This window comes from Cheilinus undulatus, linkage group 17, assembly GCF_018320785.1.
Source record: "Cheilinus undulatus linkage group 17, ASM1832078v1, whole genome shotgun sequence".
Lineage (NCBI taxonomy): Eukaryota > Metazoa > Chordata > Actinopteri > Labriformes > Labridae > Cheilinus > Cheilinus undulatus.
In genome coordinates this window covers 21,947,397-21,967,089 of record NC_054881.1, presented here as the reverse complement: position 1 = coordinate 21,967,089, position 19,693 = coordinate 21,947,397, and the positions used below count along the sequence as shown (strand labels likewise).

At 37.8% G+C, this 19,693-nt stretch overlaps 1 protein-coding gene across 1 annotated transcript; it reads right to left on the bottom strand.

Moving 5' to 3' along the window:
• Positions 1 to 565: 565 nt before the first annotated feature.
• morn5 (MORN repeat containing 5) lies at positions 566 to 19,522 on the bottom strand. Its single transcript, XM_041811726.1, has 5 exons — positions 19,383 to 19,522; positions 19,118 to 19,265; positions 15,742 to 15,853; positions 13,338 to 13,469; positions 566 to 729 (listed from the first exon to the last, which is right to left on the bottom strand). The coding sequence occupies exons 1-5, from the start codon at positions 19,427 to 19,429 to the stop codon at positions 635 to 637; spliced, it is 534 nt and encodes a 177-aa protein (XP_041667660.1). The 5' UTR covers positions 19,430 to 19,522; the 3' UTR covers positions 566 to 634.
• Positions 19,523 to 19,693: the final 171 nt, after the last annotated feature.

Here is a 19,693-nt window from a genome sequence, read left to right as displayed (position 1 = left end):
CTCAACAACAGACCAAAAAGCATTGGAAGATTAACGTATACATAGTAAACAGGCTTATACATGCCTTTGATTTGATTTTGATTATGAGTTAAGGGATTCCTTCAGATTAATATAAAACTATAATATAAATATGTATATAAATTTAGAGACATTCCCATTTGGGACAAAAACGGCATTAATATAGGATTAAGTACTTTTGACAAACAATCAGTGCTGTTAAACAACTAGGATGCCATGACAAGCTGACGTTTTTCATTTTATATTATTTTGTCAAATCTGTTCCTTATTTGGGGATCTAAAGTTGGTTTTAAAAGACAATCACATTATTTTGATGCCAGGTAAAGGTATTTTCTGTCTTGAATGATACATATGGAATCAACTAAAGTGTAACTAAAGTCACTGAACACATTACAAGTAAACATAACACATAACAAGTGTTACACTATTTCTTTATTGTATTAATGAAGTACTGCTTGTATTATGAATATTTCCCATATAATAATCCCATGCTTGATTTTTAATTGTACAAAGGGTGTACCTTTAGTAAAATAAAGGACCATAAGGGAAACTTTTTTTAATTTGACTACAAAAATGCTTTAACAATGAGGTTTGTAGTACTCAACAGTTACTCTCTTTAGGTCTGGTTGCAGGAGTTTTCGGGATAAATGCCAACAACTTCATCACAAGCTTTCCGGCATGTCCGCACAATCCACTCATGCTCGGAGTCATCTGTAAAAGAAAAAAAAAAACACGTGGAATTATTGAGGGTTTTGTTATGATTATTGTGAGGGGGAAATGTGGAATAAAAATGGCCTACGTGATTTTTCTCTGCGTTTTGCCTTACAGTGTATTAGAAAAAAACGCTTAAAGAGAAATGCTGTGTGTATTATGTTGACTTAAGCGTTCAAACCAAATCCTTAATAACATGTAGGCAGCATAATTAAACCAAAGGTCATTCTGAAGCGGTGAAGTGCCATTCAAGTCTCGGGTAAATTTGCCAAATCAAGATAAGCCTGACAATTAGGAGAAAATAACTTCTCAGAGCCACTTCAGACACCAATAAATAATAACCCCAAAAATGGACGCCAGTTATTTTAAACCGAAACGACTGCCAGAGGAGCTGATAATAAACCAGTTTTTCATTGTTAAAACTGAAACGAGTAGCTAATTGCAGGGGAAGTGAACCGTCTCTCTGGAGCGCCCGCAGCTGCACGCACTTGAGGAGCACGCGGGCCTCACCCGCAGGCTCCACGGCGCGCGGGACTCCTTTTGTACGGGGGAGCAGGTCTGTGGTTCTCCGACTGATTGTGTGTAATTGCCAGCGATGGGCGTCGACACTAACAGCCACTTCAAGTATAAAAAACACCTCCTACATCCTTCTTGTCCCTCCCTTTTACCTGTTCTTCTCCAAAGGTCAATTGAAGGCAGTGGGCTCGTGGACAGCTGCCACACAAACATGTCTACGAGGCTTTGTGACGCAGTTACAAGGTAATTATTGACGCTTTTGGCCTACGTCGCTGCGTCATTACGTTTAAACTGACCTCAATTAAATACAAAGCACAGTGTCTTTTAATGTTAGCTAGGTTGGGGTACTTACGTCTTGAGTTTGCAGCTTTTATTTGAGGATTTAAGCCATGTGTAAATGATACAGGTGGCTACGTTATCACAGATATGCCCAAAATAATCAGAGAAATAAGTTTTAGTGGTTTATAATTAACCAAGTGCAAAGACTTTACTTAAAACTCCACCTTATAAATGTTTTAGCTCTTACGTGAATTAGGACACTGCAGTTTAGCTCAATAAATCAGAAAAAAATATCTCATATTGTCTGTGTTAAGTAGATGACGATAGTGTCAAACTTTTATAAAGTCTTAAATCTAACTTAAGTGTATAAGCTAGAGCTGCACGATTTGGCAATAATGTGCAATTATATTGGACCCTATTGCGATTGCAATTACAGTATAATGCATACATGGTATCATGAGCCTGCTTGGTTATCAAAAAAATGCATAGAATAATGATAGTTTGAAGTATCTCAACTCAAAACATAAAAATATTAAGTAACTTACATAAACACAAAACCTGAAGTTTTCACAGTACAGCTTTCAAATGGATAATTTAAAAATAAAGTTTTTTTTCTTTAAAAGAAAAACAAAGAAGACTTCCACAAAGTGCAACAGTGGACTGTTGTGAACATAAAGGCCTTCTTACATGCATTTGTGAACCTTTCAAGCTCTACCTAATACAAAAATAGTTGCAGCCTTTTATGCATTTATGTTATTGCACAGCCTGACATCGCCATTGCAATTGCAATTAATCATGTAGAGCTAGTATAACCTCACACTATTTTTATGTACGTTTTTTTTAAGGTTGACAACATCTCAGATGTCCCAAACATGCAGACGACCTTTGTGATACATAAATGGTATGGAAGCAATAATGGCACCTTGTTAAAGTCTATTTCCCTTAATCCTCCATATTTGTAGCAGTGAACTATGACTTTGTTTCAGGGGTGTCAGTGACTTGTGATATACATAATCACATGTGATTCGTCAGATTGGTCTACAGTTGATTAACCCTTGACTACAGAAAGGAAAACCATTGCAAAAAGCCACTGCTGATAAAGGCGGTTTGAGGGACATTTGTGGTTTGATTTTTTTTTCCACCAAATTTTGGATTCAACTCCCTTTTATCACTCATGCAAACCCAAAGTTTCCAAAGAGCTCCTGTGTGTGACACTACAAAGACCCTGCAGTGCTTCTACGCTTTTGTCTCCACCATTACAAAAACATTTAAATAGGCTAACACATGTTTTGGATTTTAAGTTCTTTAATTTATTGCAAATTCCTTGTAACTATAATTAAAATGAATTGTAAACATTGATTATAAGTGAAGCGATTCCTTTACATCAGCATAAAACCTTTTGTCACAAAGTGCAAGTCAACGGCAAAATAAAGTTGAATAAAAAAGCACATTGACTTTTCAAGATTAGATAAAAGAACTACACCAACTTGTAAATAAAGCACAACTGCAGGGGAACAGCCTGAGTTCAAGGAGTACAATAATTTAGATCCATTATACATTTTATCGCTTATTTCGCAAAATTGGTTGAAATTATGTTATTTTTTTAGAATTGCTAATTGAGATTTAGACCAAGGAAAGTTTTGATTTATATGGAGAAAACAGACAAATTGATGTAAAAATCGAAATGTAACACTCCCATATAGCTGGAATGGAATGAATCTAGTTTCAAAAGCAGACCTCAACAATGAGATTGGCATTCAAATGAAGTTCTTTTGAATAAATTGTCCAATATTCAAATATTTGGGGAACTCAGGAATGTTTTAGGCTTTATACGAATTAGGGTGCTGCAGCCTGACTAACTAAAACTCTAATTAAACAAATTTTATTATACTGCCTGTGATAATAAAGTGACAATCGTGTCAAAGTTGTGGGCTAAATCAGGTAAAATCCCCATTTTATTTAGACCTACATTTACTTACATTTTCACTTAGCTGTAGAACCTTACGCTTTTCCCTTGAAGTGTTTTTTAGGTTAACAACATCGCAAATGTCCCAAAACCTGCATGTACGACCTTTGTGCAACATACACAGGCGAGTGTGTGGAAGCGATAATGGCACCTTGTTAAAGTCTGTTTACCTTAATCCTTAAAATACACTCAGAGGGAAAAGTGTTTCCTTCCAGTCTAATGGCTCTGAACACATAGGTGCACATACAGACACTTACACAACCCCCCACCCCCAGCCTCCCCTGACACATTGGCTTAATTAGCACAAGCAAAAATCTGCTTTCTCGAACCAAAGTGATTTGCATAAGGGATCATTAAACTCTGCTATTTGCTATGCAAAAAAAGCCATTATTCTTTGCTGTCATAGGTGTGAACAAATGCAAAACTTTGTCCAAGTAAGCAACAACAAATTCAACATTATCAGGGTCATATTTAGGGCCATGTATTTGTGGCATCCAAGAGGATGCATTCTGGAGAAATCACATTTACCTGAATGTGAAAGCTCAAATAAACATTCAAACATGCATACTACATAAGTCTGCCTTGCAAATGGAGCAGTTCTTGGTTTCACTTCTTGATGAAATCACAGAAAACAGCTGTGGTTTTCCTGCCTACCTTTGGAAGTAGATACTGATCTATAAATTGTATCAAAATATCTGTCACAGCTGAAAGATGAACACACGAGTCCTGTTTTAAGCTGATTTTTGTGTCTACAGATATTATAGTTTCAGGAAAGGCAGCATGAGGATACGCTCGAGTCCCCTGGGCCCCTAGCTGATACTATCTGTCTGTGAAACACCTCGGTTGGACAGGGACAAAGGGAGGGGCTGCGGTTTGGTCACCAGAGGTGTTTTCCTTGGCTGAGGAATGTTTTCAGTGTGGAGCTCTTTCTGCGCCGACTTTCAAAGGGAAGCGGTTATTCCAGAAACAGGAAAGTGTTTCAAACAATATGGCAGCACACTGATCCCGCTGCTGCTGCAGTAAAGTTTTTCTGTCTGTTGCCATGAGAGAGTATACACAACTGACCATGTGTGTTTGTTTGTAATAACTACACATGCTCAATCAGTGAGTGGTGCAGATTTGATTATGCAGATTTGGCTGATGTATCTTTCCCTCATTCTTTTTAAATTACAGTTTTATGCAAATGTTTTGCATTGTACCTCTAAACTTAAGCAACAGTCTTCATCAGGATGCAAAATTAGGCCCAATTATGTGTCTCTGAAGTTTGGGGGAAAGAAGATAAAAATAATATTTTGCATTGTTAGTGAAATATGTGATTTGTGTTTCAGATTTAACAGTAATCATCTCATTGTGTTTCAGTCTGTTGGCTGTATTTAAGCTGGGCCAGCTAACTATGACAGCAACGTGGCGGTAAGTACAAGCACATGTTTGTTGTAACGGCCTCATGTCAATAAAAAATGAAGATCATTTAACTTTATTGTTAACAAAGAGATTTTTGTGTCTAATTACAATGCAGTTTAAAGTATCTTTTAAGTAATTTTTAATTCAACACAGTTTTTAAAAATTGTAAGTCAAACAATCAGTATCAAACTTTTGACCTGTGAGCTATATCATCTTTATTCAGTCTGTTTCTAATCTTAAAACACATCTGTTATTTTAAGTTTTGCCAACCAATGCTAAAAACCACATTGATTAGTGCACCACATGAGCTACATGTCACCTTTAGATGAGGGCAACACCTTTTATGGTTCTGAATGATGAGAAGTAAAACTTCAATACCTCGTGACTCATGAGAGTTAAAATAGAGTAGAAATTAAACCCTCACAAAGATGTATGTGCAGAACATTTAGCAGAATCGAAACCCATGAATACTCCTCATTCATCACCTGTAATCACTCCTCAGTGCACAACTGAACACACTCAGCAGCATCTTTTTAACACTATTTCCTCATTGATTTTTTTTATCCAAATTACCTGTCTTTTAAATCATCAAATTGGCTAAATATACCCAGATATTGGTTTAGTAAAATAATTTTAGCTTGTGCCTTTAAAAGGATGTGAATTCTAATGAGAAACTATTACATCTAGATTGGTACACATGAAATAGAGTCTTGTTTTATCTATTAGTATCTTTTTTTTAATGGTTAATTGAAATTGGAAAATAAATATAAAGCCCCATAAGCACAGAGATGTATGACATGAGTTCTTCAGGTCTTGATGAATAGGTGTGAGAAATCTCATCTACTCTTTCTCTCCTATACCTGTTTGCTGCTTCCTAAATGGAAGGAACTTTAAAGCCAAGAAAAGATGTGCCATTTGTGCCATACCGTTTCTGACAACACTGGGTTTCATTCACCAACTGTTCTTAGTAAGAAATTTGCTCTTAAAGTCCTATTACATAGTTTTTTAAGATAAAGACATTCACCAAGAGTGCACTGATATATGTTAAAATGGTTATTTTTTTCAATTATCAGCACTCAAATATGCTGCGTCAAGAAAGACATGGTTATGTAATTTCAATTATATTTTTATTTTACTGCATTTTATATCAGTTAAACACTTTTATAATATTAAATCAAAATGCACAAAAACAAACACATGACTTAAACATAGTCAACTTTTATTTTAACCATGCAACATGTGATCTTAACTGCAAAATGTAAAATTATGGAAACAGATGTAAAACTTTAGTGACTTTTGCGTCAAACACTTATTCAAAGAATAAAAAAACCCATCAAATCATATCCATTTTGGAAAAACGCACTCCCTCTGATTTAGCTCTTTTTAAAAAGTAATCTGTAATGCATCCTTTTCTTATCACAGCACACTGCATATAATTTCTGATGACAACACTATCTAAAAAAGTGACACCATCGAATTTATGTATTTGGAGCATATATTCATTATCTACTGTTGGCACTGAATAAGTTAATCAGCCTTTTGTTTGTTTAATTTTAAGCAAGACTCTACTTAAAAGCTAAGTATTTCTTATACCTGGAATCCAGTGTTCGATCGTTTTTACAGTTTATTTGAATTTAAAAATTACTGACATTTTGCTACTCAATCTGAACTAACCTTCTGTTTTTGCACACAGCCCTGTAGTCTCATGCTTTTATATAGACATACAAGGGATGCTTCTCTGTGTTAATCAGAAAAATCATGCACAACCTTTCAGCCCTCAAGCCCATCAAAACACAGGTGCAAAAAATTCAGCATTTTAAGAACGATTCATTAATCTGATGTAGGTTTTTCTAATGGTTGAATCAGACTAAATGATGGGTTTTTTGGTCTTTTATGATGGCACCATGTCATACTATGAAACAAAAATCTTGTCTGATCCTGGCTGAAAGACAGGCAATACTACTCCCAACAAATCATTGTGTGCTGTTGTCATGTCTTTATCTGCTGTCTTTGCCACTGTGCACGAATTCATATGGCATGGGGAAGCGGGCCAAGGAGTGTCAAACATAGCTACCAAAGAAACACTGTGTGTGATGCAAGAGGTCTTATGCTTTGGGAACATAACAATGAAAAAACAATCGTGGACTCCTCCCTGTGTAGCAAGAAGAGGATTGTACTGACTCACTTTTTTTAGAGTATAACCAGAGGGAGCATGTCAAGAAAATGAGTCCAGTTAGCCTAGCTATGCTAGCTTTGCTGCATGTAAACAGTTTATCACACTTAAATGTCTGGGATCATCAAACCAGTTTTTTTATTTCACAAAGACAACCCAAGTAAATAGAAAATGCAGTGTCTGAATGATTATTTAATTTTTTTAAGGGGGGAAAAATCCAAACCTATCTGGCCCAGTGTGAAAAAGTAATTGCCCCCCTTGTTAAATCATGAGTTAACTGTGATTAACCACAATTTTTGGAAAGCTGAGATCAATTTCACTGGCCACTCCCAGGCCTGATTACCGCCAGATTGGTAGAATCAAGAAATCACTTAATAAGAACCCGTCGGACAAAGTGAAGTAGGCAACATGATCTCAAAAAGAAACGCATCATGCCATGATCCAAAAAAATTCAAGAACAAATGAAAAAACAAAGTGACTGAACTCAGGCTGGAAAAAGGTTACAAAGCCATTTCCAAGGCTTTGAGACTCCAGCGAACCACAGTCAGAGCCATTATCCACAAATGGAGAAAACTGGGAACAGTTGTGAACCTTCCTAGGAGTGGTCAGCCAACCGAAATCACTCCAAGAGCACAACAACGACTCATCCAGGAGGTCACATGATGATGGTCTGGGGCTGCTTTGCTACTTCAGGACCTGGACCACTTGCTGTGATTGATGGAACCATGAGTTCTGCTGTCTACCAGAAAATCCTGAAGGCCAACGTCCGGTCATCAGTTTGTGCCCTCAAGCTCAAGCGCTCTTGGGTTTTGCAGCAGGACAACAACCCAAAATATACCAGCCAGTCCACCTCTGAATGGCTCAAAAAAAGAAAAAAAAAAAAGGTTTTGGAGAGGCCAAGTCAAAGTCCGGACATAAATCCAACTGAGATGCTGTGGTGTGACCTTAAACAGGCAGTTCATGCTGGAAAACCCTCCAATATGGCTGAGTTAAAACAATTCTGCAAAGAAGAGTGGGCCAAAGTTCCTCCACAGCGATGTGAAAGACTTATCACCAGTAATCACAAACGCTTGATTTCAGTTGTTGCTGCCAAGGGTGGGAAAACCAGTTATTAGGTTCAGGGGGCAATTACTTTTTCACACAGGGCCAGATAGGTTTGGATTTTTGTCTCCCCTTAAAAAACTGAATAATCACTCAAACAATGCATTTTCTATTTACTTGGGTTGTCTTTGTGAAATATAAAATTGGTTTGATGATATGAAACATTTAAGTGTGATAAAAACACAAAAAAAATCAGGAATCAGAAAGGGGGCAAACACTCTCCAACTGGTCATTGTAATTTACATGACTGAAATATGGGTTTATGAGATTTGTAAAGCTGCTAAGATGCATGGTCTTCTGCTAAGTTACCTGCACAGCTTATGGAGCAGTAGCTTCTTCAGCTTTAGCCTTAGCCATGTTAGCTGTACTAGAGTGTTTTCATAGAGGACAAAGTTTTCTTCCTGTAAGCAGACTGTAGTTAGGTTTTGTAGGTCACGTTTTTAACTTTTACTTTTGGTAGCCTAACTGTAACTGGAAGTTTAATCTGAAATCATTTTAAAAGTTCTAGCATCTATTTCCATCCTGACATCTCACAGTAGTGCTCTGCAAGTGGGGGGTGCCTGAGACCCGCTGTCAGCAGCCAGACTGTCTTGCCAAAATCTGGCTAAATTCATGTAGTCTGATCCAGCCTTTCGAAACTTTTTAAGAACAAATGAAAGAAAACTCATAAGAAGATAATAGCAAATGAGAGCCAACTGGCACTGGAACAACTGTTCAGACTTTGTGTTTTAAATTTAGCATTAATTTTGTTTTCATAATTTGAAATAATTTAAGTAATTAATGTGTGCTGAACTGAGTGGCTGTTCTGGTGGTTGCACTGTTATTCATTGATTTAGATTTTTAAAATTACAACGATTGTCTGCCTTGGTTATTTCTAAAGTTTAGAAATTAGGATGCCTACAAATCCTTTTTTTCAGATAAACCTGATAAAACTAAAGAATTAAAACAATGATTGGATTTGGTTTCTTAAATGCAGAGACGGTATGCCACTGGATTACTGTAATTATTGTTTTATTACATTAATATGAGCATTAATATGAGCTTACTTTTATGCACATGTCAGCCTGGAGTTTTGTTTGTCCAAAATTCGCCCAAACCACCAAAATCTCTTCTACAAGCCTCACTATCTTTAAAGACCATTTAAAATGAATAGGATCCATATAGGATGGATTATTAATATGAGTCTCAGTGATGTCATATGATGGGCGGTTCCCCTTTAATAACCCAAAGACTATTGTTACTCTCTCCACCCCTCACGCCCGCTGTCATTCTACATTTTTACATCAGTATTCTAGATAAATCTCTCCGTACATGCAGGCGTATCAGGCGCCAAAAAACCAACTCTACGACTCCAGAAATAATTCTCAGCCTCTTGGGGAATATTAGCAACAGAACGCATTGTTTTGCTTCATGGCACTATGCCAAGTTGAACTGTTTGTCTGAGTTAGCAACAGTAACCAAGGAGGTCAGGACTCTGCAATAGGACGCTTGTGACTGGTGAGTAAAGTCACTGAATTGATGTTAAGTTCAAGGGGTTAAAACTTGAATCATGTGCAGCTGAAATCAGCTCCATATGCACCACTGCTGCAGCTTTTCCTTATACGACTGACTTAGCTCTTCCTTGCCCTGCATCAACCAGTTGTGACGGCTACACAGGGAGCTCCTTCCTCTTTCCTCGCCACAGCAGCAGCAGGCGTCCCCTCTGGGAGGGTGGGTCTTCCCTGTGTGTCCCCTCATCCTCGCAGTCCTTATCCTGGGAGGAAGCCATGAGGCAATAAATTCTGTCTTCACACCCACTCTGACAAATGTGCCTTCACCTCCTGGGGTTGAAAAATAAATCCGTACAGGATACAGGAGCATCCTTCTTGAGACATGTATACTAAGACGGGGGTAGACAGTAGCCAGAAGTAGTGCATGTGGAAGCTACATACAACTGCCATTCTCATACATAAACACAGTTATAGAAGCTACAAATCCAACTATATATAGCATCAGTGCATACTGAACTGAATAAAAAAATGAAAATCTGAGTATTCTTGAAAAAAGTTATTTTCATCTTCATCTCTACTTTCCGTTTCTCCACATATGTACCACTCAGCTGATCCCCATCAACAATCACTAAACATGTTTTTGTCTTCCTACACATCCTGATGACATCCATGGAGGATGTGGATCTTCTCACATATGTTAATGACATTTCTGTGCCTGTGGAATTAATTTGTGTTGCTGCAAGTAACTGGTCTACATAGACACACTTACCCCTTAAAAAGTTGAGAGCTGTGGCTTAACTTCTGTAAGGAATCATATTTGAACCTATGTCTGCATGTGTGAGGTTAAAGAAGCCAATGGGATTCACATGCAAATTTAAAAGAGGCAGGTATAATCAGATGAGAATCCAGAAATTATAAATGCCTGTCTGATTTCTCTAAAGATGAAAGAATATAAAAAAACAGAGTGATATGATTATTTCTATAAATGAAATGTGATGCTACAAGAGTCCTGTAAGAATCTGCAACATTCCCATGTACTTACTTTCAAAAATAGCTGTGTTTAGGCCGATTTCTCAATATGTTTTTCTGTGAAGCCCCCCTAATGCTGGCCACACACCACACGACAATTGCGCTGATTGTCGAGCTGAATCCCTCCTTCGGACCAAAGTCAGCAAAAGCCTGATTATCGGATGGTTCTTAAGATTATCTTGCCAGATTATCCTGTGGTGTGCGGTATGTTTAGAGTGACTTTTTCCCTCTCTGACTTGATCGGAGGCTCTCCGACTCAAGATTAAATAAAAACCATGTACACCTGGGACATCTGAATTCAAATGTAACTGTAAAGCAGCATTAGTTAGAGAGAATACAAAAATTGAAATGAAACAAAAACAGACAAACCAAAAGCTTTGCCTCCAAGACATACACTGTATAGACAAACGTATTTGGCCACACCAGTTAGTTATTGAATTCAGGTGTTTTAATCAGACCCATTGCCACAGGTGCAAAAAACAAGCACCTAGCCATGCAGTCTCCATTTGCAAACATTTGTGATACAAAATGGGTCGTTTTGCAGGGCTAAGTGACTTTATGTGTGATTCTGCGATGGACGCCACCTTTACAATAAGACGGTTTGTAAATTTCCATCCCTTCTGGATGTCCCACTGTCAACTGTAAGGGAAATTATTGGAAAGTGGAAGTGTTTAGGAGCAACAGCAACTCAAACAAGAAGCTGAAGACCACATAAAATCACAGAGTGGGGTCAATGACTACTTAGGTGCATAGTGCGTTAAAGTCGCCAACGCTCTGCTGATTCCATAGTTGGAGAGCTCTGAACTTCCAATGGCATAAATGCAAGCACAAAATCTGTGAGGCCAGAGCTTCATTGAATGGCTTTCCATGGCCCAGAGGCTGCATGCAAACCTCACATAAACAAGTCCAAAGGCAAGTGTCAGATGCAGTGGTGTAAAGCACACAAACACTGGACTGTGGAGCAGTGGAAAGTGTTCTCTGGAGTGACAAATCATGCTTCTCTGTTTTGCAGTCAGATTTGTGAGTCTGGGTTTGGCAGATGCCAGTAGAATGTTTCCTGCCTGTCTCCATTGTGCTAACTGTGAAGGTTGCTGGAGGAGAGAATTATTCTGTCCACATAGTGTATGTCTGATCATAATCAACAATGTGATACCCCCACCCCCCACTCTCTTTCTGACCAGCTATTGCTCAAATCATTATTACTCAAATATCACTGTTCTCAAGAGATCTTGTCCCACCCATCACACATGCATCATTGTTATCATCATTGTTTGTATGGTCTCTAACTGCTTCTGCTCTTTAACCTGTAATGTTATGTGCTTCTTTGTCTTTTTGTCATTGTTTTGTCTTTAGAGTAACTTTTACGTGCATTACAATTTTAAAAAAGAAGAGGCCATGTTTTCAGTCCTGTAATGTAAAATCACAGGAGACATGATGAGCACAGGATGTCAGAATTTGGGAATTCCTATCTGGAAAGCTGACAGACTGCATTCACTTCAAATCACAAACTGCAACAGCAGACGCTTGTTCAGTGGAAAAATATGTCTTGAATTTTCTACTTTTGACCAATAACAAGAGAAAAAAAGGCTTTTCTTTAAAGACCGCAGCAGCATATAGCGGCATGCTTATCAGATGGCTTGTAACAATGATCTTCCATCCGAGGTTCCAGGGATAATTCATTTAACATTACTCCATAGATTCACTGCTATTAAATCCTTCCCATATGGACACACTGTGTTTTGAGGCAGGTATAATATAATGGCCAAAGACAAAGGGCCCCACCTGAAACTAATTCAACAAAAGAGCTCTGTTTTAAAATATTTTCCAGGCTTTGTACTCAAGCCAGGCTGTTGAAAAGTAATTTGCATAGAAGTACCATCTCATATCAAAAATCAACAGTTCCCCCCTTTTTTATCATTTAGCTTTGTCTGCGCTCTACTTCTGATATTTCAGGAATCCACACATCATTTTGGAACTGGAATGATTTGTTCAAATATCCATCACATACTTCTGCACCTTTTTGTGTCCTTCCCCATATATGGAAGCACACAGACAAGCCACTTGTTTGACCATGGATGCAATTAAGTGTTCTTTGAAAACGTACCAAAGTAGGCTTGAGAACATCTTTTTTAAAAACTGGGTATTTTTGCACAGTTTTGCAAGCAAGCTGCACTGCTTATTTTAGTCACTACATAAACAAATGTAGTGATCTGTCACTGTCAAGGTGCTTCATTTGAAATAAAACTTTGCACACCCAATTTGAAATGAAAACATGTGTTTGTTCTACACTGTCATCTCTTTAATTTCCTTGGTGCAACAGCCCAAGATGCCTGGACATTACTCAGCACAAGAAAGGAGCCAATTTGGCTTCAAATTAGTGGAACAAAACTGTGCAGGAACAAAGCAGAAAGAAAAGAGGTACTATTCTGGTATCATGTAATTTCATCCTATCTTCATATCAGGAATGTGGACTTCAATGGATAAAACCTACTTTTTAAAATCACATTGAGTATGTAGCATATCCAGGCTATGAAGGTATTATTTAAGGGATTGCTAGTATTATGAAAAGTGAGAGGTATTTCTTTTAGGAGCTATTCATCCTTTGTGTCACAGGGCTACAGCTGTGGAAATAACAGGATATTTCCTGTCTCACCTGCATTCCTGAGGAATCTGCCAGAGTAGGAAGTGATGACTCGGGTATTAGGGTCATAGAAACCATCTCCACAATCGTAACATCCATCAGGAATGACACGTGGCGGATGCAGATCAGTTAGCTGAGACTCTCCTGTGTGAACAAAGCAGCTGTTTGAATGGAAGAGAAATCTTCACAAGGTTTATAAATACGAACACAACTTATTCAAGTTACATGGCAGGGAGCCATATGGCATCTGCTGTTCTAATATGAAAGATGTTTGATATGCATGTGCAATATTAAAGTTAAATATCAGGCAATATTTTAATCATCATCATTTAATTTTAATATTGGAATCCATGTGCAATACTGAACCATTACAATTATTAATACCATATGCAATATTACTCATACTTTTAATATTCTGAAAATATGGCTTTCCGTTCCCATTAGTGAGCGTAACATGTATTACGATATGCTATCTTACATTCATTATCCGGTGCAATTCAACTCTTTGTTTTTATAAAGAATGTCTGCCTATATTATTGTAGATGTAATGCCATGGCTTTTCTGCATAACTAACCTTTGTGAAGTCATTTATAATGCTTTGTGCTTACAGATTGTGTTGTATCATTTTATGATGTAGGACATCATAATGGAAGGGTAGCAAATTAGCAATTTTGTATTTGTATCATATTGTATTATATTGTACACTTTACTGTATCTTAAATTGTATCTCATTCTATCATATTGTACTGCACTGGTATCGTATCATAGTGTAATATATCATATCATACTGTAGTGTAGTGCACTGCCCGTCCAACAAAAAAGTCACACACTCTAATATTTCGTTGGGCCGCCTTTAGCTTTTGTTATGGCACACATTGTGGCATCGTTGGGAGAGTCGGACCACTGTGCAAATTCTTCTCCAGCAAACCCCCAAGATTCTCAATGGGGTTGAGTTCTTGACTCTGTGGTGGCCAATCCATGTGTGAAAATGATGTCTCATGCTCCCTGAACCACTCCTTCACAATTTGAGCCCGATGAATCCTGGCATTGTCATCTTGGAATATGCCTGTGCCATCAGGGAATAAAAAATCCATTGATGGCATAACCTGATCATTCAGTATATTTAGGTAGTCAGCTAAGCTCATTCTTTGGACACATAACATTGCTGAACCTAGACCTGGCCAACTGCAGCAAACCCCAGATCATAGTACAGACCACATGACCTTCTTCCGTTGCTCCACAGTGCAATCTTTATGCTCCCTAGCAAACTGAAGTCTTATTTCCAGTTAGCCTCACTGATAAGTGGTTTTCTTAAGGCTACACAACTGTTTAGTCCTAATCCCTTGAGTTCCCTTCACACTGTGCTTGTGAAAATGCTCTTACTTTCACTACTAAACACAGCCGTGAGTTCTACTGTTGTTTTTTTATGATTTGATTTCCCCTAACATTTAAGTGATCACAATCATTCAAGATTTTTTTCAGACCACATTTCTTCCTTGAAAATGATTGTTCCCCACTATCCTTTCAGTTTTTAATAATGTGTTAACCCAATTTAAGTAGTTTCAGCAATCTCCTTTGATGTTTTCTTTACTTGATGCATGCCAATAATTTGACCCCTCTGAAACAGATTAACAACTTTTCCATGACCACAGGATGTGTCTTCCAACATGGTTAAGAAATGAGAAGCTACTCAATGCATCAATTAAGGTTGAATAACTTGTTGCTGAAACATAATTGCCCATGCAGTAATAATCCAATAGGAGGCTCTTACCTATTTGCTTAATTAAATCCAGGTGGTGACTTTTTTTGGATGGGCATTGTATATTGTAAAACATCGTGATATATGAGGCTGGATAGCTCAGTGGGTTACACCGCTGACTTTGGTGTGGGAGTTTGATGGTTTAGTCAGTGCTTGATCAATATCCAGTTTGGGCCCTTGGACATGGTCCTTCACTCCTGGAACACCTGTCTACCTGTCAGATGTACGTAGCTTTGGATAAAAGCATCATATCTTACTGTACTGGTATTTCATCTTATTGTATTGTTTGTATTGAGTTGTATTTTTTTGTATCATGTAGTATTTTAGTTGTATCATATTGGGTCACATCATACTGTACCGGATTCATATTTCATAGTTTCACACCATATTGTAATAGTATTGAATCATATCATATTATAGAGTTACATTAATGTATTAAATTGCAGGCTTTGCATTATATTTTACCTTACGTGTTGGAACAGTGATCAACAGTGACATTGATTAATTAAAATTAAGCAATTTTGTTGATTTTGGCTCTATAAATAGAGCTTAGACTGAAATATTTGTTAGATATGAATGAGGAGGGCTATTTGCTGGAATATAAGGAGACCACTGATACCCTTACATCAATACTTTGGCTAATCAGTGAATGTTAACCTGCAGGTCTGAGTCCATTGCACCGTTCGCTGTAGAAGCGTCTGTCGTAACCATCACAGTAGTCCCAGTCCTTCTCCTGGTACTGCAGGCCATCAGCAAAGGTAAAGGAGCCCTTAGGAGAAGATAAAATGTCAAAAGGCTATTCTAAGTCATTCTTTTAAATGAGTCTTTTTCCAAATAACAACAAAAGGAACTCTTTAGTTTGAAAATTACACTGCCACTACTTAAAGTAGTGAAAAAAACAGATTTGAAAATCTCGACAGAATTAATGAACTCATGATAATCCAAACACCTCCCTGTTTTGCTGACTGTGTTCCTCTGGTATGTTTCTTTGGCTGAAAGTTGCTGTGGTGAAAACTGTTGAAAGCAAGGTCCTGGGGTTATGCTACTCTGCATCCCAGACATTGTTTCTTGGATAGATAACATGCTGTTGAGGTTTCCAAATGTCACTTTTCAGTGCTTTAAACACCACAGTAACTCTATTTTTTTCACTTATTCCATTGTCTTTGGATAAATGCAGGAGTCCTTGAGATGGAAATCTCAAAACCTCAGCAGATAAAACCACAGATGTTTTCACAGATATATTCCACTAGAGGGAAGTGGAAAAATATGTGTTTTGGTATTCTGTTTGAACCAAATCACTTTTGCATTTGTGTTTCCAGCCTCTTAGGAACAATACAACTTTTACAGAAAATATTAGTAGACACATTTTGTTCAGCAATTTTGCAAAAAACAAAACATACATTAAAAATATTTTCGCCTCGATGTGAGAAATGCCATTTCCATCTAGCAAGATACATTAATTCTGATTCAGTAGTACGTAGTTGTTGGAGTGCCAACTGGCTGATGATGGAATACATACTGAAGGCAAGATCAATGTAAAAGGCAGAAGCCATCTTCTTAATGGAGCCTTTTCACTTTAAGTCCCTGTAAAGTCAAACCAGAAATGAATCTCTACACTTACTAAATATGTTGGAATAAATTTGCTGTAAACATGTGAAAACGCTGAGAGCTTTGTCTGACTGAATTTCTGATTTAGACCATAAGAAAGTTTTACAAAACTTTTTGTGGCCAATTTTTAAATTAATACAAGCAAATAAATTATTTGGCCTCCCTGACACCACATCAGTATAGAAGCACTGAGTAATTTATCTTAATACAACCTTGCTAAACTAGGTGCCAGCCAAATGCCATGTTTTTGTTCAGTGTCGGATGAATTTGTCCAACCTCCTAGCCACAGTGCTGAATGAATTAAAGAAGTGGGCTGTGGCTATATCTCACAAAGCAGTACCTGTTACTCCCTGTTCTCCACTTGTCACTATGCTACCACTACCACTACACTGTCACTATGCTCCGCAATAGTTTGTAACAATAAAAGTCCATCCATTTTCTGACGCTTATCTGGGGCCTGGTCTTGGTGGCAGCAGGCCAGGCAAATCCACCCAGACATCCCTCCCCCAAGCAACAGTTTCCAGCTCTTCCTGGAGCATTCCAATACATTCCCAGGCCAGATGAGATATCCCTCCAGCGAGTACTGGGTCTACCCCAGGGTCTCCTTTCAGTTGGACATGCTCAGTAGACCTCCACAGGGAGGCATCCTGGTCAGATGTCTGACCCACCTCAACTGGATCCTTTCAAGGCAAAGGAGCAGTGGCTCTACTTCGGACCACATTTTGACCTCTTAAACCTGCAATCTCATTCTTTCGGTCATTATCCAAAGCTCATGGCCATAGGTGAGGGTTGGAATGAAGATCGACTGGTAAATTGAGAGTTTTGCCTTCCAGCTCAGATCCCTCTTCACCAGGATGGCATGGCACATTGTGCAATACTGCCAATGCTGCACCAATACGCCTGTTGATCATGTGGTCCATTCTACCCTCACTTGTGAACAAGACCCAGAGACACTTGAACTCCTTCACTTGGGCCAAAGACACCCTAACCCTAACCTGAAGGGAGTAAACCACGGAAATTAGCTAGCAAGCTAAATCTGGTACAAAGCATCTTTTCTCTTTTGAGACTAATGTAATGCTGTACATTGTCCCTGACACAAATAAACTAAATAAACTAACTGGTTTTCCAGCAGAGAACAATAAAAGTCTCTTCTCCTTAATATTATAGAAGACTTTCATGTTGGAGAGTCAAGAAAAGGAGTGTATCCAGCAGCAATTTAACAGCTCAGATGTCTCATGACTGCAAGAGAAACGCAAATTCACATCATTCATGAAAGATAAAATACTAGGAATGCCTTGAGTCTAAAAATACAGGATGAGTGAATTAAAGCACTAAACTATCTATCTGCCATGGCACGAATGTCATTGTGGCCCTGGGGCTCAAACATATCATCTGACCAGTGGGGCAGACAGATAAGACTTCCAGTCAAGCTGTAGCTTTTTTTTTTTTTTTTGAAATTCTAAGAGGGCATTTTTAACCAACATGCACACAGCATCCTAAAGCAAAAATTACTGCCTCATTTTTCATGATTTTGAAACGTATTAATTTGCATGCATTGATGTTTTTAATTACTGAAATTTTGCCTACAAAACTTAAAGTACCTGTAAAGTGGCTTAAAATGTATTTAACACTTAATACACAATCACTTTTTTTTCTAATCAAAGATTCTAATTGGCCAATTTAAGTGTACCAGAAAGCATGGTATAGTCATGGAATCCAGCTTAGATTAATATTTTTACCAAAGTGCAAAGCATAACTTTGATTAAATGGTAAATTTTATTCAATTTCTCCTTATTTTTACAGTTTATTATAAAGTTTGAATAATGTGATATTACATGTAATAAAATTTACATTTTAATGACAACATTTCACAGTATTCATTTTTAATGGCTATGTTATTTAGTTCCTTTTAGTTTAATAGATATGTATTACTGGGAGGAAAAATGCTTATAAATTGGTACAAGATCATCACCCAAGTACTCTGGAAGCATAGAGCATAAGATCCATGTGCATGGTAGATTTGACAAACTTTGAATTCTGCATGCATGGGATGGTTTAGGTCTGTTTTTAATGAAAATCAATTTTCTAGGGCTGGCCTGGCATGGACGCAGGTGCAGGGCAGCCTGGGCTGAGATTAGTCATAGTTTAAAGCAGCTATCATTTCAAATGAACCGCAGTTCAAATAATGATAATAATTGAGAGTGATTGCTGTTGTGGCAAATGCCCATGAAGATTGCATCAGAGCCAGGGAGATTGTAGTTTCATGTAGGGAAAAGGAGAGAAACCAAATAACTACACCAATAACGGGGAGTGATTGCTAAAAGAGACCAGATGTAACATCCACTATAACCAATTTGAAACACACACAGGGCCATGCATGTTGATGCATTTGTTCTGACATGCATGCAGGAACACAACTCCTCACCTGTTGAGCTTTGCCATTTTCCCAGGTGGCCTCATATTTACTCCCGTTTGGAAATTGTAGCACTCCTTTGCCATGAAACATCCCGTCTTTTAGCTCTCCTACATACTTAGCTCCTGTGAGAAAGGTGTACTCTCCTTCTCCTTCCATCCTGAGGGAGAAAAGATACAATCACACAGTGGTTTTCCAACTCTATCTCACCGATGCAAGCTTGAATCCACGTAAGTATACACTAATTTTGTTTAATTTTTCTCTGAGATTAATTTACCTGGCATTTTTTCTGTCCCCCTTGTAACTGCTTATACCAACATCCATTGCTACACGGACTCTCTAACACAATTTCTTCTTAAAATACCTCCAAAACACCGAAAACTCTGACCCATGCGGAGAAGTAAGCAATGTGGTAAGGTTTATAGTTACCATGGCAACTAGTAAGTGGAGCCCAAGCGGATACTCCACATGATTAAGTCTCTAAAAATTTCAAAATAGAGAGAAATTTAGCGTTTGAGGCACTGTTTTCATTTCTGAAGTGCTAGAAATTCAACTTGGCGAAGAAAAAATAAGTTTTTACACTTAACA